Source organism: Lineus longissimus, chromosome 14 (genome assembly GCF_910592395.1).
Source record: "Lineus longissimus chromosome 14, tnLinLong1.2, whole genome shotgun sequence".
Taxonomy (NCBI): domain Eukaryota; kingdom Metazoa; phylum Nemertea; class Pilidiophora; order Heteronemertea; family Lineidae; genus Lineus; species Lineus longissimus.
In genome coordinates, this window is record NC_088321.1 from 3693886 (window position 1) to 3716683 (window position 22798).

General features: G+C 43.3%; 1 protein-coding gene across 5 annotated transcripts in view; it reads left to right on the forward strand.

Annotated features, from left to right (window-relative positions):
• Positions 1–22798, forward strand: part of LOC135499123 (transcription initiation factor IIE subunit beta-like) — a 462452-nt gene that overhangs the window by 435365 nt on the left and 4289 nt on the right. For 4 of the 5 annotated variants that reach the window (XM_064789792.1, XM_064789794.1, XM_064789793.1 and 1 more), the window contains 6 exons: positions 2548–2689; positions 4381–4460; positions 5831–5938; positions 9058–9243; positions 13185–13281; positions 13584–13699. In XM_064789792.1, coding sequence (XP_064645862.1) covers positions 2548–2689; positions 4381–4460; positions 5831–5938; positions 9058–9243; positions 13185–13281; positions 13584–13699 — 729 coding nt within the window. Of the gene's footprint in view, positions 1–5; positions 319–2547; positions 2690–4380; positions 4461–5830; positions 5939–9057; positions 9244–13184; positions 13282–13583; positions 13700–22798 lie in introns of those variants that run through there. The other variant, XM_064789795.1, reaches the window with a different exon arrangement.

Below are 22798 nucleotides of genomic sequence, written 5' to 3' on the forward strand. Positions count from 1 at the left end.
ACTCATCTCGTGCACTGCACCAGCGTCCACCTGGTTTAAAATTCAGGCATAAAGTCATCAAAATAAAATTTAGTGGCCATAAACGTAATAAGTACACCATGAAACACATTTCCTGAAAATTTTTATGACATTTGGGTGTAAGACTGAGATGTTGTCTTACTCGGACTCTTATCTCTAAAATCACAGGGGCAGCTGGGCTCTGACCTCTGTATTGTCTATTGACACTATTGACTGTAGTCTGTTGTCAGTGTTGACCAGGTCCAGGAAGCCCTATCCAGTTCAAATCCAACACGGCCGCCGACAGGGTGGTGGACGCTGGTATATTTTAGACAACAACTCGCTAATCTAGCTAGCACCCAAATGGGCCTTTGTCTGCAGAATAGCCGGGACAGTAGTAGCTCTGTACATTATGTACACTCTGTCCCTCTGTACATTATGTACACATTCCTATCATTTAGCACAGAGTGTCACTGAGTGTCCCTGCTATTCTGCAGTTGCTCACACAAATGTCATGAAACGATCAGGAAATGTGGAAAAATGAAAATGTCCTTATTTCATTTAGGCCTATTATGACCATTATATTTTATTTTGATGACTTTAATGCATTTAAACCTGGTGGACGCTGTTAAGTATGACCCAAAATTACAGCTGCTGACACCTGAGAATCTGAAATTGAAGTGAAACTCTTTTTTCTGTCTCTTTGGGAAGGTGTAAATGCTGATGGCGACTCTAATCTCACTCTGATAGAAGATCCGCCTTCTTGGATCAACAAAATCCAACTATTTTCACCTGAGGGTCAAACTATTTTGGCCTAAAACTTGATGATCAATATTAATCGTCAACAAAATCGAACTATTTTCACCCGAGAGATGTCAAACAATTTTGGCCTAAAACTTGATGATATAAGGCCTAATTGTCAACAAAATCCAACTATTTTCACGTGAGAGAGGTTCAACTATTTTGGCCTAAAACTTGATGATCAATATTAATCGTCAACAAAATCGAACTATTTTCACCCGAGAGATGTCAAACAATTTTGGCCTAAAACTTGATGATATAAGGCCTAATTGTCAACAAAATCCAACTATTTTCACGTGAGAGAGGTTCAACTATTTTGGCCTAAAACTTGATGATCAATATTAATCGTCAACAAAATCGAACTATTTTCACCCGAGAGATGTCAAACAATTTTGGCCTAAAACTTGATGATATAAGGCCTAATTGTCAACAAAATCCAACTATTTTCACGTGAGAGAGGTGAAACTATTTTGGCCTAAAACTTGATGATATTAACTGTCAACAAAATCCAACTATTTTCACCTGAGGGTCGAACTATTTTGGCCTAAAACTTGATGATCAATATTAATCGTCAACAAAATCCAACTATTTTCACCTGAGGGTCAAACTATTTTGGCCTAAAACTTGATGATCAATATTAATAGTCAACAAAATCGAACTATTTTCACCCGAGAGATGTCAAACTATTTTGGCCTAAAACTTGATGATATAAGGCCTAATTGTCAACAAAATCCAACTATTTTCACGTGAGAGAGGTTCAACTATTTTGGCCTGAAACTTGATGATATTAACTGTCAACAAAATCCAACTATTTTCACCTGAGAGGAACAAACTTTTTTGGCCTAAAACTTGATGATCAATATTAATTGTCAACAAAATCCAACTATTTTCACCTGAGAGAGGTGAAACTATTTTGGCCTGAAACTTGATGATCAATATTAATTGTCAACAAAATCCAACTATTTTCACCTGAGACTGAGAGGTCAAACTATTTTGGCCTTTAACTTGATGATATTAAGCTTTGCATTCTTAATCTTATATTGTTTCAGCACTTTTTAATTTGCATCAAATTACAATATTCGGCCATTATATTGACGTTTTGAAATCTTTTTCGACCCTGTTTACATTGTCTTAGGAAAAGTATAGGCTTGACTAGTTTGGGGTGAGTCTCCACTCGCTTTTCAGAGAAAAGTGAGTCCCAAAGGTGAATTGTTATGACAGGAGGTGAATCTGCTCCTGGTGATTTCCATGAGACAGGTAAATTTTTGACTGGTTCCCAACCTCAGGGATTTGCTGGACTGGCGAGTTAACGTCGAGTGCCTGAGGAGGGGGGTCCGGGCATAAACTTGATAGCTGCATTAAAACAATGAAATGTCAAATGAAGCCGGCGGCTATTTCTTGCACCGGTACGTCAGTACTAGATCAACTGTAAAACACATGGTAAACTTACACTGCCTGTGATTCACAGGCAGTGTAAGTTTGAAAAATAATAAATAATAAATTTCTGCCATTTTGAAAAGCACTTTTCACAGAAATTTATTTGCGCAAACCGTTTATTGAGTCTTTGGCATGGGAACTGGTATTGAAACATCTCAGTTGTAATCTGTTGTTTTTGATATGTCATCCGATCTGAAGCTTATTCAGATCTCGATAATAATTTTGGGCAAGTTGGGGTTCCTGGCCACAACTGTCATGACTGTCAACCCAATGTTCGTCTAATCTTTTGATTTCACCACATTCTTTTTCTAGATGGATCCAGCATTGCTGAAGGAGAGAGAAGCTTTCAAAAAGAGGGCGCTAGCACAACCATCAGTCGAAAAGAGAAAGGCCCAGAAAAGAACTGAAAATGATCGCAGTACTAAGAAGGCACGGCCAGCGCCAAAACCTAAAGGTAAGCACCCTACCCTTGAAAGCCTCATACTTACTTAGGGCTCTTCGTCCCTAGTGGCGCATAAGGCCACAACACAACCTCCAGCCTTTTCAGTCTCGTGCTGCCCGTTGTGCCTCGTCCCATGTCAGCCCCATCAGTTTCAGCTCCTCTGACATAGTCCTCCTGGTAAGCACCCTACCCTTGCAAGCCTCATACTTACTTAGGGCTCTTCATCCCTAGTGGTACATAAGGCCACAACACAACCTCCAGCCTTTTCAGTCTCGTGCTGCCCGTTGTGCCTCGTCCCATGTCAGCCCCATCAGTTTCAGCTCCTCTGACATAGTCCTCCTGGTAAGCACCCTACCCTTGAAAGCCTCATACTTACTTAGGGCTCTTCGTCCCTAGTGGCGCATAAGGCCACAACACAACCTCCAGCCTTTTCAGTCTCTTGCTGCCCGTTGTGCCTCGTCCCATGTCAGCCCCATCAGTTTCAGCTCCTTTGACATAGTCCTCCTGGTAAGCACCCTACCCTTGAAAGCCTCATAATTACTTAGGGCTCTTCGTCCCTAGTGGCACATAAGGCCACAACACAACCTCCAGCCTTTTCAGTCTCTTGCTGCCCGTTGTGCCTCGTCCCATGTCAGCCCCATGAGTTTCAGCTCCACTGACATAGTCCTACTTCATTTGACTTTGGGCCAGCCTCGTTTGTTCTTTCCCTGGGGGCTCAAATGCAGGGCAGTCTTTGGTATGCTGCTTGGATTCATCCAGAGGACATGTCTAAGCCATCAAAGTCTGCAGCATCCGATTACGTTGGCAACGTTAGAACTCTAGATCTGCGTCAGCTGACGGATCGGAGAGCTTCATTAGAGATTATCCTTGGCCAGAACACTTGGCAGATCCATCGCAGACACCTGTTTGAAAGCCTCATAGCCTAGTGGTTGATAAAAGTACTGTGGGTTACCACGCAATTCGGTCCAGATTCAGAACCCAGGATTTGTGTTCTTGATGAACCGTTGTAGATTTAAGGAACTAATATTCCTGACTCTTCACAGTCATTCGAATAAGACTTATATTCCAAAACACCTGAGTGAGAATATTTCGTCACATGATGGATAATGTAGCCTTTATTATTCAATATATTTCATTTGAGATGTTTTTGAATAGAAATTGATACCTCACTGTCGGTATTGATTGTCTCACAAAAACCACTCAGATGGAGCTAAGATATTGGCTATGGTTTTGGTGTACATTTTAGCGCCACCCTCGCGGTTTCGGTGAGACAACCAATACCTCCAGTTCGGTATCAATTCCTTGAAGCCAAAGCTCCTAGTGTCTGGTGTTTATGCCAGGGCAAGTTAAAGTCCCCACCAAGTGAGAAACATGAGTAGCTGGCGTGGACTTCCCTCCTTTGGCCAAAAGACCGGGGGCATAATGGTCAGTATGATGGCCGCGTCCCAGTGTTAACCAGTTCAACTAGAACATCACGATTTAAACAGGCTCGACGGCTTCGGGGGAGTTAAAACTGGCTGTGAAAGAATTTTGAAGGCCAAGTTTGCATGAAAGATTAAGCCTAATGATTTTCATAGCTTTGCTTGTTGGCCGAAAACAGAAAAGTTTTTGAGTGGCTGTTTTAGTTTTGGTCTACTCTAATTGCAGCTGAAAATGTTTATGAGTTGAGCCTTTCAGTGAGTTTACTGTTTTATTCATTTCAGCCGATTTTAACTACAAGGCAATGCAAGGAAGTTCACAGTTTAAGTTTGGAATATTGGCAAAAATAGTTAAATATATGAAGGTAAGATAAGAATACTAATCACTTGGTTTCGTTGACTGTTTTTTCCACCAGGACAAAAGTACCGAAAAGTGTTTTGCCGCTGAAGTAAAATGATCAAATGTATGTGCAAATTTGAATAAAGGAGCCTTATAGCTGAGTGGTGAACTCCGACTACCACTCAAAAGGCCCCGGTTCGATCCCGGGTAGAACCCAGGAGTGTATTTCTGGATGAACCGGTGTGGCTTTCAAGGAACGAAAATTACCGGCTCTCCACAGTCCTTTGAATGAGATGTAAAACCGAGGTTCCTTTAATCTGGTGTCTATGCCAGGGCAGGTTACAGACTCCACCAAGTGAGAAACATGAGTAGCTTGCGTGGACTCTACAGGGCTGCCTAACCTTACACATTTGGGGGAAATCTCACACACAGGCCTGTTTACACTTAGTTAGGGCCATTTTACACTTTGACTCCAGAAAATGTCTTTAAAATTGTGCCAAAATCATCAGAAGACCCGACAATGACATTTCCCTTGCTGTTTTACCCTTTTTACTGAGGGTTTTAGTTTTACACATTGCTGGACGAAGGCAGTTGTGACACTCCATCCGGCCGAAGTCTGGAGTCACTAGGCCTTGCCGAAGGCGTAGTCGCTAGGCCAATAAACCCAACTGGCGTCTAACCATACTGGCACGCATGAACGCTCATCCCGCCTTGGAGGAGGAATACTCCGTGGAGAAAATCACCTCCAAGTGCAGAGCAAACGCCCAGGAAGGGGAAGGATAGAAGAAGGGAAATTGGATTCCATCAAATTGGATATCGTGATGCGATTTTGGGCTGCACTCACCCTGTTTCTGCCCCTCTCATGTTCGAAGTTGCTCACAATGAAAAACAAATCCCCAACTGATACCAGCTCATATAGGCCAATAGAACTTCAGGTGACTTCTTCAATCATAAAATTAACGCGGTTTTGGAAGAATATCTTATTTTCCTCTCCATCGGAAAAATAGAAGTTGTCCTTTAAAGAAATCAATCAGCAGCAGCTAGGTAGGCAAGAAAAAGCTATACAAAGTCCTTAATAGGTGTCCCTCCAATCTCATCGTACATCAAAACTATTCACGCTTGTGCGAGGAATGTTATAGTGCTGTGTCAAACATTACCAGAATTATCGGAATTCAGGAATACCAGACGACTTGGAATCCTGACTTGGCACTCAATGCCGGGAATTCAGGATTTTGAATCAGCAGAGTTTGCCCTGATGACGCCAGCGTCGACACTGATGAAACATAGGCCTACCCGATGTGAGTTGTTTTTCTCAGTGATTCATTCCTAACTTATTGAAACGTTCCTAGAGATTGCATTGTCAAACTCGTGTATCGTCCGCTTTTAATATTTCAGCAACGGCATCAACAGGGAGACACTTATCCATTATCAATTGATGACATTCTTGACGAAACAAATCAACTTGATGTCGGAGCACGGCATAAACAATGGCTATCGACCGAGGTAGGTTGTTTCCTCCCACTGTTCACCCTCCTCCAAACTCACTTTATCCCTGGTACCATCAGGGTAAGACCAATATACTGATATTTGATGAAATATGGCTATCAACCGAGGTAGGTTATTTCCTCCCACTGTTCACCCTCCTCAAAACTCACTTTATCTCCGGTACCATCAGGACAAGACCAATATACTGATATTTGATGAAATATGGCTATTGACCGAGGTAGGTTGTTTCCTCCCACTGTTCACCCTCCTCCAAACTCACTTTATCCCTGGTACCATCAGGGCAAGACCAATATACTGATATTTGATGAAATATGGCTATTGACCGAGGTAGGTTGTTTCCTCCCACTGTTCACCCTCCTCCAAACTCACTTTATCCCTGGTACCATCAGGGCAAGACCATTATACTGATATTTGATGAAATATGGCTATTGACCGAGGTAGGTTGTTTCCTCCCACTGTTCACCCTCCTCCAAACTCACTTTATCCCTGGTACCATCAGGGCAAGACCATTATACTGATATTTGATGAAATATGGCTATTGACCGAGGTAGGTTGTTTCCTCCCACTGTTCACCCTCCTCCAAACTCACTTTATCCCTGGTACCATCAGGGCAAGACCAATATACTGATATTTGATGAAATATGGCTATTGACCGAGGTAGGTTGTTTCCTCCCACTGTTCACCCTCCTCCAAACTCACTTTATCCCTGGTACCATCAGGGCAAGACCATTATACTGATATTTGATGAAATATGGCTATTGACCGAGGTAGGTTGTTTCCTCCCACTGTTCACCCTCCTCCAAACTCACTTTATCCCTGGTACCATCAGGGCAAGACCATTATACTGATATTTGATGAAATATGGCTATGGACCGAGGTAGGTTGTTTCCTCCCACTGTTCACCCTCCTCCAAACTCACTTTATCCCTGGTACCATCAGGGCAAGACCATTATACTGATATTTGATGAAATATGGCTATTGACCGAGGTAGGTTGTTTCCTCCCACTGTTCACCCTCCTCCAAACTCACTTTATCCCCGGTACCATCAGGGCAAGACCATTATACTGATATTTGATGAAATATGGCTATTGACCGAGGTAGGTTGTTTCCTCCCACTGTTCACCCTCCTCCAAACTCACTTTATCCCCGGTACCATCAGGACAAGACCAATATACTGATATTTGATGAAATATGGCTATTGACCGAGGTAGGTTGTTTCCTCCCACTGTTCACCCTCCTCCAAACACACTTTATCCCTGGTACCATCAGGGCAAGACCATTATACTGATATTTGATGAAATATGGCTATTGACCGAGGTAGGTTGTTTCCTCCCACTGTTCACCCTCCTCCAAACTCACTTTATCCCTGGTACCATCAGGGCAGGACCAATATACTGATATTTGATGAAATTCTTGTTGAGACCAACCAATGTAAGGTCACCCTCACCCTGCACACCACCTCTCCCTTGGGTCATCTTCTGCATCTCATGAGGATACGGGCCATCCATTGAGTATGTACGTACTGAGCGAGGAGACAGTTTAGGAATTTTGGGGAAAATGCGTACAGCTGTAAATTTTGTCCAAATTGTGTGTACAAGGGTAGGGGTCTCAAAATCCCAAGTTTGATGCGTACATACAGTGGAACCTCCCTTAGCGGACACCTCTCTATTAAGGACACTAGTTTTGGTCCCAATTTGGTAGTTTCTATTCAATTTGACCTCTCTGATCAGGACACCTCTCTATTAAGGCCAGCACTTGCCAGTCCCGAAGGTGTCCTTAATAGAGAGGTTCTACTGTACTTAATGGATGGCCCCATACTGGTATCAAGAGCCTTTCGAATCCAGCACCCAAAATATGATTCTGGGCCAGATGACCATCCATGAGCATGAATGTAGTATAGGACTGAAAAGCCTGTAAGACCTGGGTACAAGGTATTTTTAAAGTGGTCTGCATCCGCAAACTGTGCGTGATATAACGCTGAAAATGCGGGATATTGATGATAGATACATGATCTGATAGATGTTAAAGCGAAATGTTTATATCAATACTGGTTTGGCAGTAATTCTTCAAAACACCATGAAAACGATATTTCCTCTCAATCAACTAGACTTTGATGTTTTCACCCCAAATCTTGGTTCAGTACTCAGACTGACATTGTCTTCCATGTCATCAAGAAAATTTTCAAAAAATTTTGATATTTTGAGAACATGTCCAAGTTGTCATTTTGCAATATTTGGAAGAATAAATGGTTAATTAGCGTTGATATCGATATCTCACTTAGCATCAATCAGATTATGTATCTATCATCATTACGTTCCAAAATTTTCAGCAACATAATGGAAGAGTTTTGGCTCCACTTACCACTGTGCATGCGCATGGTGAATCTCTTTTCACCAGGAAAAAACTGAAGCTATTACAGTGGAACCTCCCTTAGCGGACACCTCTCTATTAAAGATAACCTCTCTATTAAGGATAACCTCTCTATTAAGGACAACCTCTCTATTAGTATTAAGGACACTAGTTTTGGTCCCAAATTGGTTGTTTCCATTCAAATTGACCTCTCTAATCAGGACACCTCTCTATTAAGGACATCACTTGTCAGTCCCGTTGGTGTCCTTAATAGAGAGGTTCTACTGTACATCGGTGTCGTGAAAAGGTCAGATAGGGACCTGGAATGTAAAGTGCCACCTCGTTTGCTGATCAAAATATGAACCTCTCGAATGTCTCGTAACCCTTGTAGGCCCTCGTCAACAATCAGGACACCTCTCTATTTAGGACATCACTTGTCAGTCCCGTTGGTGTCCTTAATAGAGAGGTTCTACTGAACTTCGTAGTCTTGAAAAAGTCAGACAGGGACCTGGAATAGAAAGTGCCACCTTGTTTGCTTATCAAAATCTGAACCTCTCTAATGTCTCGTAACCCTTGTAGGCCCTCGTCAACAATCAGGATACCTCTCTATTAAGGACATCACTTGTCAGTTCCGTTAGTGTCCTTAATAGAGAGGTTCTACTGTACTTCGAAGTCTTGATAAAGTCAGACAGGGACCTGGAATATAAAGTGCCACCTTGTTTGCTGATCAAAATCTGAACCTCTCTAATGTCTCATAACCCTTGTAGGCCCTCGTCAACAATCCCAAGATCAACGTCGTGGATGACAATAAGTTTGTCTTCCGCCCGAAGTATAACATCCGAGACCGGAGGGGGTTAATGCGATTGCTGGAGCGGAATGACCTGAAAGGATTGGGCGGTGTTTTGATGGACGACGTCGAAGAGGCTGTGCCGAAATGTGGGCGAGTTATTCAGGTAGGCGCCGAGCTGACACGAGTGTCCTCTTTAACGCTATAACACCTAGAGCCAGCGCAAGGGCTTATTCCCCTTGGCCCCGACTTTATTTTACCTGGAAATCATGTTTTTTTCTCCAGTGAGATCGACAGCGGTTGTCACCGGGCGCCTCCAGGTGTTATAGGGTTAAGAAACTCTCTAACATGTTTATGCTGCAATAGACACCAACCTAGCATCTTCCATTGATGTCCATTGCAATATTACAAATTCAGTTTTTTTTTTGCAAACTTCTCTACAGGCTCATGCTGCACCCGAATGCCACCAACCTTAATTCGAATGCTCTATTAAATCACGGAGTTCAAGCATACCGTGCTATACACCCAAGTGAAGAGTCCATTGATCATGTTCTCAGTTATGCAGAGTACTTCATAACACTCGGGTATGTTTTTGTATCGCTATACACCAACAAGTTAAAATGTATGTTTGTTCATCCTGAATATGAAGGAGGCAATAATTGGTGGAGCCCCTGAAATAAGGCCCAGGTTTGATCCCCTTCTCAAGGAACAGTGTGGTCAACACTGCTTCCTACCCTGCAATAAGGCCCAGGTTTGATCCCCTTCTCAAGGAACTGTGTGGTCAACACTGCTTACTACCCTGCAATAAGGCCCGGGTTTGATCCCCTTCTCAAGGAACTGTGTGGTCAACACGGCTTCCTACCCTGCAATAAGACCCGGGTTTGATCCCCTTCTCAAGGAACTGTGTGGTCAACACGGCTTCCTACCCTGCAATAAGGCCCTGGTTTGATCCCCTTCTCAAGGAACTGTGTGGTCAACACTGCTTACTACCCTGCAATAAGGCCCGGGTTTGATCCCCTTCTCAAGGAACTGTGTGGTCAACACGGCTTCCTACCCTGCAATAAGACCCGGGTTTGATCCCCTTCTCAAGGAACTGTGTGGTCAACACTGCTTCCTACCCTGCAATAAGGCCCGGGTTTGATCCCCTTCTCAAGGAACAGTGTGGTCAACACTGCTTCCTACCCTGAAATAATGCCCGGGTTTGATCCCCTTCTCAAGGAACTGTGTGGTCAACACTGCTTCCTACCCTGCAATAAGGCCCGGGTTTGATCCCCTTCTCAAGGAACTGTGTGGTCAACACTGCTTCCTACCCTGCAATAAGGGCCGGGTTTGATCCCCTTCTCAAGGAACTGTGTGGTCAACACTGCTTCCTACCCTGCAATAAGGCCCGGGTTTGATCCCCTTCTCAAGGAACTGTGTGGTCAACACTGCTTCCTACTCCGCAATAAGGCCCTGGTTTGATCCCCTTCTCAAGGAACTGTGTGGTCAACACTGCTTCCTACCCTGCAATAAGGCCCAGGTTTGATCCCCTTCTCAAGGAACTGTGTGGTCAACACTGCTTCCTACTCCGCAATAAGGCCCTGGTTTGATCCCCTTCTCAAGGAACTGTGTGGTCAACACTGCTTCCTACCTTGGAATAAGGCCCGGGTTTGATCCCCTTCTCAAGGAACTGTGTGGTCAACACTGCTTCCTACCCTGCAATAGATCCGGGTTTGATCCCCTTCTCAAGGAACTGTGTGGTCAACACTGCTTCCTACCCTGCAATAAGACCCGGGTTTGATCCCCTTCTCAAGGAACTGTGTGGTCAACACTGCTTCCTACCCTGCAATAAGACCCGGGTTTGATCCCCTTCTCAAGGAACTGTGTGGTCAACACTGCTTCCTACCCTGCAATAAGACCCGGGTTTGATCCCCTTCTCAAGGAACTGTGTGGTCAACACTGCTTACTACCCTGCAATAGATCCGGGTTTGATCCCCTTCTGAAGGAACTGTGTGGTCAACACTGCTTCCTACCCTGCTATAAGGCCCGGGTTTGATCCCCATCTCAAGAAACTGTGTGGTCAACACTGCTTCCTACCCTGCAATAAGGCCCGGGTTTGATCCCCTTCTCAAGGAACTGTGTGGTCAACACTGCTTCCTACCCTGCAATAAGGCCCGGGTTTGATCCCCTTCTCAAGGAACTGTGTGGTCAACACTGCTTCCTACCCTGCAATAAGGCCCGGGTTTGATCCCCTTCTCAAGGAACTGTGTGGTCAACACTGCTTCCTACCCTGCAATAAGGCCCGGGTTTGATCCCCTTCTCAAGGAACTTTGTGGTCAACACTGCTTCCTACCCCGCAATAAGGCCTGGGTTTGATCCCCTTCTCAAGGAACTGTGTGGTCAACACTGCTTCCTACCCTGCAATAAGGCCCGGGTTTGATCCCCTTCTCAAGGAACTGTGTGGTCAACACTGCTTCCTACCCCGCAATAAGGCCCGGGTTTGATCCCCTTCTCAAGGAACTGTGACCGATGGGACTGGTCATCTGTGGCCGTGGTGGGGTAAAGGAAGGAAGAACTGCAAATATAGTGGTTTGAAATGTATGATAACAGCTCTTGGCATAAGGTATAAATGGACTGGCATTGAGCGATAGGGGTCAAGCCCTGAGAAGGCCTTGAATTACATAAGTTGGAATAAAGGAGAGAATGAGAAGAACTAGATTGTGCTGCCATCTAACTTTATGCAGCACAACTACAATACAAATAATTTAAAGGGATACTATAAGATTCTCCAACAGAACATTCCTGGCTCAGCACAAAACCTACAATGTATGAAATACGTGAGGGTCTGTCGGATGAGACTGATAGCCGTGGTCCCTTGTACCTGAGTGCCTATGCCAGGACAAGTAAAAGATACCACATAGGTCGACAGTAGCCTTCAGTGGACTCCAACTCTCCTGCAGAGATCAAAGGGTAATGACGCTGGTATTGTTATGATATTGGACTGTGGCTTCATAGGGTATTGGTACGATGCTCTTGACATCAGTGACAAGGCTTGCTCAAAATACAATAGGTTTTTGATCACTTTTAACCAAATTATGATATTTTTCCAGGAAGAGTTAACATGAGGTAAAGACAGTCAATGAGTTTCACACTGCAATCTCTTAGACCGTTGTCTAAGCTTCTTTGAACATGCTGGTTGGCTGGTTGGAAGAATGCGTTTTAAAACTTATATGCAGTGGTACCTCCCTTAGCGGACACCTTTCTATAAGGGACAACCTCTCTATTAAGGACACCTCTCTATTAAGGACACTAACTTTGGTCCCAAATTGATTGTTTCCATTCAATTTGACCTCTCTAATCAGGACACCTCTCTATTAAGGACACTAGCTTTGGTCCCAAATTGGTTGTTTCCATTCAATTTGACCTCTCTAATCTGAACACCTCTCTATTAAGGACACTAGCTTTGGTCCCAAATTGGTTGTTTCCATTCAATTTGACCTCTCTAATCAGGACACCTCTCTACTTAGTACTTGTCAGTCCTGAGGGTGTCCTTAATAGAGAGGTTCTACTTTGGATTGTTTAAACTTCACTTGATCTTGCGCATTGATAAAGTAGTCCGAATTCTTAACTCCTTAAAAAGTTCAGCAAGTTCCATCAGCTGGCTTGCAAAAATAGGAGGACGACGCATGTTTGAAGTAATGACATCACAATGCATTACATACTGTGTTGAAATCTAACGTCGTACACGACATAAGGTCATTAAGGTCACGACATTAGGTCATGAAGGTCATGTATAGGGATGACCTGGACAAACATTTAGAAGGACCAGAGGGGGTGGTACTTTCTTACTTTCTACCATAATTACTCCTGAATTGAAAGCCTGTTCAATCTCACTTTCTACCACAATTTCTCATGAATTGAAAGCCTGTTCAATCTTACTTTCTACCACAATTTCTCATGAATTGAAAGCCTGTTCAATCTTACTTTCTATCACAATTTGTCATGAATTGAAAGCCTGTTCAATCTTACTTTCTATCACAATTTGTCATGAATTGAAAGCCTGTTCAATCTTACTTTCTATCACAATTTCTCATGAATTGAAAGACTGTTCAATCTTACTTTCTACAGCAATTGGGCAGCCAAATCACCAAAATCACGCGACCCGCCGATAAAAAAGAAATCCTCTTCTACAACGATAAGAGCTTTGACTTCACAGTTGACGAGGGTAAGGACACTCTGATTGCTCAGTGGTTCTCATTTGCATAGGAAAGCTTTTGGTTTTCAAAGTACTATGAGTCTGATATCAAGTACAGTTTGTTTGCTTGTTTTTTCCAACTACAGTAGAGGTTGTCATCTAGTTTCGAATGTTTTAACCCCGCACTGTCCCGAGACCTTTCAGGACTTTGATGAGCTTCCATTTTTTAAGAAGTTTTATTTGTGGCACTATAAAATACAATGAAGACAACAGTGTAGGCCTTTCACTACAAGACTACAATGCCCTTTCAAAATGTTCTGCTTTTTATTCAGAATTTATAAAATTATGGCGAGGCGTGTCCGTAGATGGGGTAGATGAAAATAAGATAGATGAGTACCTGGACCAGCGGGGAATCACTACCATGCAGGACGTCGGAGCAAAAACAGCAGTAAGTTCCAATGGGTGGTGCATAACTGATGGAACAGCCCTGATGTATTGTTATGTAATGGTATGTGTATGCCGCAAGGCTGTTCCAAGGTATGAACTGCATCCTATGGCAAAGGTTGCAGTAGCTTCAATGGGTGGTGCAAACTGATGGAACAGCCCTGATGAATTGTTTTGTAATGGTACGTGTATGCGGCAAGGTCGTTCCAAGGTATGAACTGCAGCCTGTGGCAAAGGTTGCGATAGCTTCAATGGGTGGTGCAAAACTGATGGAACAGCCCTGATGAATTGTTTTGTAATGGTACGTGTATGCGGCAAGGCCGTTCCAAGGTATGAACTGCATCCGGTGGCAAAGGTTGCGGTAGCTTCAATGGGTGGTGTATAATTGATGGTACAGCCCTGATATATTGTTGCGTAGTTGAATGTGTATGCCGCAAGGCTGTTCCGAGAAATTTGTGTCCCCACAGTCATTGATGAAAATGTATACCCACACTCACTGCTCACTCTCGCAACTTGACAGTTCTATTTTGTAGTTGATCTCACTGGTTTCTATGCGCTGTGGGAGGTAGTTAGCCTTTCCACAGCCGGCCAGTGGGAGGGGCTGCCTCCTATAGATCCACAGCCAAAGCTGGTGTTATGATCAGAGTGTCCGTCACTGCTCACTGTTCTATTTTGTAGTTGATGTCACTAGTTTAATTCTATGCGCTGTGAGAGGTAGTTAGCCTTTCCACAGCCGGCCAGTAGGAGGGGCTGCCTCCTATAGATCCACCGCCAAAGCTAGTGTTATGGTCAAAGTGTCCGTCACTGCTCACTGTTCTATTTTGTAGTTGATGTCACTAGTTTCTATGCGCTGTGGGAGGTAGTTAACCTTTCCACAGCCGGCCAGTGGGAGGGGCTATAGATCCACCGCCAAAGCTGGTGTTATGATCAGAGTGTCCGTCACTGCTCACTGTTCTATTTATGGGCCCCAGACCACACAGTCTGGGGACCATATTGATATTGCTGGAATTCTGCATTCTATCTGTTACCAAACTTTAGTGTGAGTGTTCTCTGAAACAGCTGAACAAACCAAAAATCTTTCACCCCAAACCCACCAAGCATACCCCCATCCAAGGGACGTCACTAAAGACTTTTCAAAATTTCGGCTCATTTTGATGTTATTGACGCTTTTATGCTGAGATTCGTCTGATCGTCTTCTCCCAACATGCCGAAGTCGCGATTCAATCTGACATGCGCTGTGACATGCGCAGAGGCGAGACGCTGATACATTAGCATAAGCTCCGCCCCGTCATAATGACGTCATTATTCTCAGGAGTTGGTCGAGCGATGGGACGATGGAGGTATTATAAAGAAACCCAATTCGATTCATGGACTATCGCCAAGGAGGATACCGCGGTGACGTCACGGCTTTTCCAAGATGGCGCTGCATATTGTAAACAAACTCGATGAGACAAGACCACTAATGAATATTCATAGGTTGGAGGGTCCAGGCCTATCTATTAGACGAGTGCATGTTTTTTACTCTCAAGTACATATTTGGAGAGGTATTGAAAAAATATTTGCTGTGGCAAGTCTACAGATATAAATAAATTGTTTGGTAAAAAAAATAATTTTGAATTTTGACAACCTGGCCATAGGGGGGGTGGTTCAAATTTGGAGTGAAAATGGCCGAAATGGGTAAAAATGTCCACTTGTGTCAAACTTGTCAATTTTAAAAAAAATTTCCGTGGTCAATCACCAATTTCCATCGCACCAGTTACTCGCAAGACTAACCCGTATATCATATCCGAATTTCAGTTTCACAGCTCCACGCGTTCTTTAATGGCAGGCATTTTAAATAACTGGAAATGGCTTGGAAAATCAATTGTGGTCTTGTCTCTATTTAGAGGGTTTTGGGTTACAGGTCAAAAATAGTAAATGAGCTCTGAAATCCACAAAAACCGTTTGAATTGGCTGAAATGTGTTGAGAATGTGTGGACATATCATTGAAATTGGAAAATGTGGAAAAAAAGAAAATTCTCAAATTTAACCCCCCCCTGGCCTACAGGGCTTTTAAGTGAAAATGCCAAAAATTGAAATTTTCAAAAAATTTCAAATAATTTCAAATTTTTCTACTTTTTTGGGCTAGATATGTTTCATAACAATCATCAATTGTGAATAGTAATGAAAGTGTTGATTGTTTTGCATGTTATTTTCATTTTGGGAGGTGTCGGGCACAGAGCACGCTGGGTGGCAGGGTACCAAGCTTTCACTAATTTTTTTATTTCAGCAGGTGAATTCAAGAGAAAAGTATCTGAATTACGAGCAAGAATATTAGCAAAGACTAAAAGTAATGGTTTTTGTTTGAATTGGGAGGGGGCTAAACAAAAAAAGAGGGGGGTAACATACGGGTTTGTTAAAGTAAGTTTTTTAGATAAGCCGGTCACAATGACGGCACACCGGGCAATGTTTTTGTGTGACCATGATGAATTGAAATTCAAAACTGGCGCAGGTTATCATATAAGTCATCTTTGTCATAATCCTCTGTGCGTGAAAGTCGAGCACTTGACAATAGAAAGAGGAAGGGTCAATCAAAGTAGAAAAAGGTGCAATGCCAAGAAAGTCTGTGCAGGCCATGGCAACCGCCCTAAATGCATTTTTCCTGGTAAGCTATATGTTGAAGTTGAAAGAAAATATCATTATATTGAATTGACATTTGAAAGTTTTCTTACCGCGATGGCAACCTCTTGGATGTCTTGGTGGCTGGTTGGATCTTGAAGGATCGCCGAAAGTAGGAGTGGTCGTAGTTTCTGCTGTTTGGGTCGAGACATTTCCACTCTGGTACAGGCGGTCTGTCTCGTCGTGCAACAGCCTTCTTGACAGCCTTCCTTCGCAAGTCCGGCATTGTTATCATCACATGTTTCTTGTAGTCACCACCCCTGGTTTTGTTTTTCTTTTTGGTGAAGTAATCTGTTGCCCTGATGTTTTTCAAAACACCAGCTAACTTCTGGTGTCTAGCACTGCGTTGGTACCTGACTGTGTACTGCCTGTTCATTGCAATTCTGTCCAGTGCTTTCATTGGGCGGCAACAAGTATCGACTTCGATGTTGAACCACTTTAGTTTCCGTCGCCCGCTCTCGGCTATGTTATGGTTCATTCTGTGGGCTGCTGAATGGATACGAGGGGTTGAGTTTCTGCTCCTGGTCACAATCTTAGGATCGCTGGCCGACAGACCTCGATTCTTGGACTCGACCCCCTGGGTTGTCACGCCAAGACTCAGCTGTTGCAACGCTCCTTTACTAAGGCATACCTCCAAAACGAGATGTACCAAGTTCTTGTCAATCACTGTCATTTTAAACTTGGGAATCTCACCGTAAGATGACCATCGTGTTGATTTGTGCCACCAAGAACCAGTTGTGCCTGAGCACAGTGAGAATTCGTTCTGTGGACAACCAGTGCAGTCACCACCATAACAGTTCACAACACAGGCAACAGTGTCATACAGGTATCCCATGATCCTGTCAAGATCACCGTTGCAGCGCTTGAATAGAGATTGCAAAATCTTGGATGACCTTACCCTAAGATCATTCAGAAACGTTGTTTTTAACAGTGTTCTCTCCTCAGCAGTACGTCCCGGGAACATACCTTTACTGAATTCAGCTCTATGTCCTGCACGCGTCTGGGCTTGATGCAAATGTATAGAGTCAAGTTGATGCTTCACCGTGAACAAGCCGCCGAAGAGCTTTTTTGTTGCATCAGTTAGACCTTTGAATGAACTGGAATCACCATCTGTAGTCAAATGTTCTACATGTAGGCCCTGTTTCTCAAAAGTCTCGGCAAATGCAACCCCAAGATCATATTCTCTGAATGCATCTGCTTCAGGAAAGTTAGCCGTGCACTTCGAGTGTCGTTCGTCAACGTTTGTGCCAGTGGCACCACATTTAACTTCAAAACCTTTCGCCCGCATTGCAGCCCCTATCCAGCAGAGTTTTGTTTTAACCTCAATGTCAATGATTTTGTGTTCATCTGTCACATTTTCAACACATAATCCAGTCATTGTGCTCGCACAACGGCCCATCTTGTTCCTCGAAGTGAGGTGTAAACTATTATAGCGTCCATCAGCTTGGACATTGATTCCTGTGTCGTCCTGATTTCTTAGGCGCAGTATCCTTTTCAAGTTCTCGCGTATGTCTGCCATATCGGCCACATTCATTTTAACTGTTTCATCACCAACCTTATTTGCCTGCTTTTGCATGATACTCCTACAGGGGGGCGGGATTCCCATCATGCTCAGTATGTAACTCATACTCTCGTTGCCAATCATTGTGTCCTGCAACGCAATCTGTAATGCAACATTTGGAAGAGCGGCTTTTCGTCCGCGCTTGCCAGTGTCTATGTCCTCAAAAAGTTTATACAATTTCGAATAAAAACCACAGTTTTTACACACCACAGTGACTGAACAACACACCCCCTGCTTACGTACCTCTCCATATTTGAATATCGGCTGACAGTTCACGTGATATTCGCTATGGGCCCTGTTAACGTCGTTGAGCACATCCATCAGTTTGGTTGTCTGAACAACGAAACTCTCGTGATCATGCTCCATGGTCTCATCTGGTATCTCCATCTCATCATCAGTGTCTTCTTTCATGTTCAGCCGTAGTAAGTTGACATTCTTGGCAGTACGGTTATTAATATCCGGTATGTGTCTTTTGCCGTCGTGTCCCATCGTTGTGACCTGTCCGTACTCCTGGGGCGTGAGTCGTCTCCATGTGGGTTGTAGGCCTACTTCTCGTTCGTCGTCGCTCACCACCTCGACACCTCCACTCCGCACATGTCCGCTCTTGAACATTGTTCTCATTGCTGCATTCGATGCCCTAGCACGCCTCGGAGAACCCCGTTTTCCTATCAATCTCCTCGCCTTTGTCCTCATCTTGTCTCGTCTTTTCGTATACTTGTCTTTCTTCGCTTAAAATCGTACTCCTAGGAGATGTCTATTTCGGGATGCTTCCTTCAACAGACTGAAAATACACAAGAAAGGACAAGAGATTACAAAAGGGTGGATGTTGATAGGACAATAGCGATGACAATGGTTGCTGTTGTGGAAGTGTCAGACTTGGATGTGACAGACAGGGAGATAACATATGGGTTAATCTTTTTCTCATTTCACACCTTACTAACAAGCTTTCCATGCTTATAATGCATCATATATTTGTTGTTTTTCAAATTTCAGACAAAGTTAATATTGTTCGATTTGAAATTTTGACATTTTCAGCATGATACCACTGTCACAACCTTGGAACATCCTTTAAAAAGACAACTTTTTTCCAAAAAATTGAAATTTTTGAATATTTCTCATGAATTAAAATTGTTTCAAATTCCTATTTCAGATTGACTGTAGACCACTGGTGATTTGTCGAAGATTCGGTACCATTCGATTAAGAATTCTACGAGTTAATGAGCTTAACTTGAAGACAGTCTGTAAACAATTTGAAGACGAAATATAAGGTAGGTTGTCCGTATCGGACAACATTTTAAAACGTTAATAGCTCGCTCAAATCAAGTTCATTTTTGATGAAACTTGGTTATGTTAGTCAAGACATCTCAAATGCTTGGGAAAAGGCATATTTCATTGATATCTCAAGATTATCCCTCTTCATTGAGACAAGACCACTAATGAATATTCATAGGTTGGAGGGTCCAGGCCTATCTATTAGACGAGTGCATGTTTTTTACTCTCAAGTACATATTTGGAGAGGTATTGAAAAAATATTTGCTGTGGCAAGTCTACAGATATAAATAAATTGTTTGGTAAAAAAAATAATTTTGAATTTTGACAACCTGGCCATAGGGGGGGTGGTTCAAATTTGGAGTGAAAATGGCCGAAATGGGTAAAAATGTCCACTTGTGTCAAACTTGTCAATTTTAAAAAAAATTTCCGTGGTCAATCACCAATTTCCATCGCACCAGTTACTCGCAAGACTAACCCGTATATCATATCCGAATTTCAGTTTCACAGCTCCACGCGTTCTTTAATGGCAGGCATTTTAAATAACTGGAAATGGCTTGGAAAATCAATTGTGGTCTTGTCTCTATTTAGAGGGTTTTGGGTTACAGGTCAAAAATAGTAAATGAGCTCTGAAATCCACAAAAACCGTTTGAATTGGCTGAAATGTGTTGAGAATGTGTGGACATATCATTGAAATTGGAAAATGTGGAAAAAAAGAAAATTCTCAAATTTAACCCCCCCCTGGCCTACAGGGCTTTTAAGTGAAAATGCCAAAAATTGAAATTTTCAAAAAATTTCAAATAATTTCAAATTTTTCTACTTTTTTGGGCTAGATATGTTTCATAACAATCATCAATTGTGAATAGTAATGAAAGTGTTGATTGTTTTGCATGTTATTTTCATTTTGGGAGGTGTCGGGCACAGAGCACGCTGGGTGGCAGGGTACCAAGCTTTCACTAATTTTTTTATTTCAGCAGGTGAATTCAAGAGAAAAGTATCTGAATTACGAGCAAGAATATTAGCAAAGACTAAAAGTAATGGTTTTTGTTTGAATTGGGAGGGGGCTAAACAAAAAAAGAGGGGGGTAACATACGGGTTTGTTAAAGTAAGTTTTTTAGATAAGCCGGTCACAATGACGGCACACCGGGCAATGTTTTTGTGTGACCATGATGAATTGAAATTCAAAACTGGCGCAGGTTATCATATAAGTCATCTTTGTCATAATCCTCTGTGCGTGAAAGTCGAGCACTTGACAATAGAAAGAGGAAGGGTCAATCAAAGTAGAAAAAGGTGCAATGCCAAGAAAGTCTGTGCAGGCCATGGCAACCGCCCTAAATGCATTTTTCCTGGTAAGCTATATGTTGAAGTTGAAAGAAAATATCATTATATTGAATTGACATTTGAAAGTTTTCTTACCGCGATGGCAACCTCTTGGATGTCTTGGTGGCTGGTTGGATCTTGAAGGATCGCCGAAAGTAGGAGTGGTCGTAGTTTCTGCTGTTTGGGTCGAGACATTTCCACTCTGGTACAGGCGGTCTGTCTCGTCGTGCAACAGCCTTCTTGACAGCCTTCCTTCGCAAGTCCGGCATTGTTATCATCACATGTTTCTTGTAGTCACCACCCCTGGTTTTGTTTTTCTTTTTGGTGAAGTAATCTGTTGCCCTGATGTTTTTCAAAACACCAGCTAACTTCTGGTGTCTAGCACTGCGTTGGTACCTGACTGTGTACTGCCTGTTCATTGCAATTCTGTCCAGTGCTTTCATTGGGCGGCAACAAGTATCGACTTCGATGTTGAACCACTTTAGTTTCCGTCGCCCGCTCTCGGCTATGTTATGGTTCATTCTGTGGGCTGCTGAATGGATACGAGGGGTTGAGTTTCTGCTCCTGGTCACAATCTTAGGATCGCTGGCCGACAGACCTCGATTCTTGGACTCGACCCCCTGGGTTGTCACGCCAAGACTCAGCTGTTGCAACGCTCCTTTACTAAGGCATACCTCCAAAACGAGATGTACCAAGTTCTTGTCAATCACTGTCATTTTAAACTTGGGAATCTCACCGTAAGATGACCATCGTGTTGATTTGTGCCACCAAGAACCAGTTGTGCCTGAGCACAGTGAGAATTCGTTCTGTGGACAACCAGTGCAGTCACCACCATAACAGTTCACAACACAGGCAACAGTGTCATACAGGTATCCCATGATCCTGTCAAGATCACCGTTGCAGCGCTTGAATAGAGATTGCAAAATCTTGGATGACCTTACCCTAAGATCATTCAGAAACGTTGTTTTTAACAGTGTTCTCTCCTCAGCAGTACGTCCCGGGAACATACCTTTACTGAATTCAGCTCTATGTCCTGCACGCGTCTGGGCTTGATGCAAATGTATAGAGTCAAGTTGATGCTTCACCGTGAACAAGCCGCCGAAGAGCTTTTTTGTTGCATCAGTTAGACCTTTGAATGAACTGGAATCACCATCTGTAGTCAAATGTTCTACATGTAGGCCCTGTTTCTCAAAAGTCTCGGCAAATGCAACCCCAAGATCATATTCTCTGAATGCATCTGCTTCAGGAAAGTTAGCCGTGCACTTCGAGTGTCGTTCGTCAACGTTTGTGCCAGTGGCACCACATTTAACTTCAAAACCTTTCGCCCGCATTGCAGCCCCTATCCAGCAGAGTTTTGTTTTAACCTCAATGTCAATGATTTTGTGTTCATCTGTCACATTTTCAACACATAATCCAGTCATTGTGCTCGCACAACGGCCCATCTTGTTCCTCGAAGTGAGGTGTAAACTATTATAGCGTCCATCAGCTTGGACATTGATTCCTGTGTCGTCCTGATTTCTTAGGCGCAGTATCCTTTTCAAGTTCTCGCGTATGTCTGCCATATCGGCCACATTCATTTTAACTGTTTCATCACCAACCTTATTTGCCTGCTTTTGCATGATACTCCTACAGGGGGGCGGGATTCCCATCATGCTCAGTATGTAACTCATACTCTCGTTGCCAATCATTGTGTCCTGCAACGCAATCTGTAATGCAACATTTGGAAGAGCGGCTTTTCGTCCGCGCTTGCCAGTGTCTATGTCCTCAAAAAGTTTATACAATTTCGAATAAAAACCACAGTTTTTACACACCACAGTGACTGAACAACACACCCCCTGCTTACGTACCTCTCCATATTTGAATATCGGCTGACAGTTCACGTGATATTCGCTATGGGCCCTGTTAACGTCGTTGAGCACATCCATCAGTTTGGTTGTCTGAACAACGAAACTCTCGTGATCATGCTCCATGGTCTCATCTGGTATCTCCATCTCATCATCAGTGTCTTCTTTCATGTTCAGCCGTAGTAAGTTGACATTCTTGGCAGTACGGTTATTAATATCCGGTATGTGTCTTTTGCCGTCGTGTCCCATCGTTGTGACCTGTCCGTACTCCTGGGGCGTGAGTCGTCTCCATGTGGGTTGTAGGCCTACTTCTCGTTCGTCGTCGCTCACCACCTCGACACCTCCACTCCGCACATGTCCGCTCTTGAACATTGTTCTCATTGCTGCATTCGATGCCCTAGCACGCCTCGGAGAACCCCGTTTTCCTATCAATCTCCTCGCCTTTGTCCTC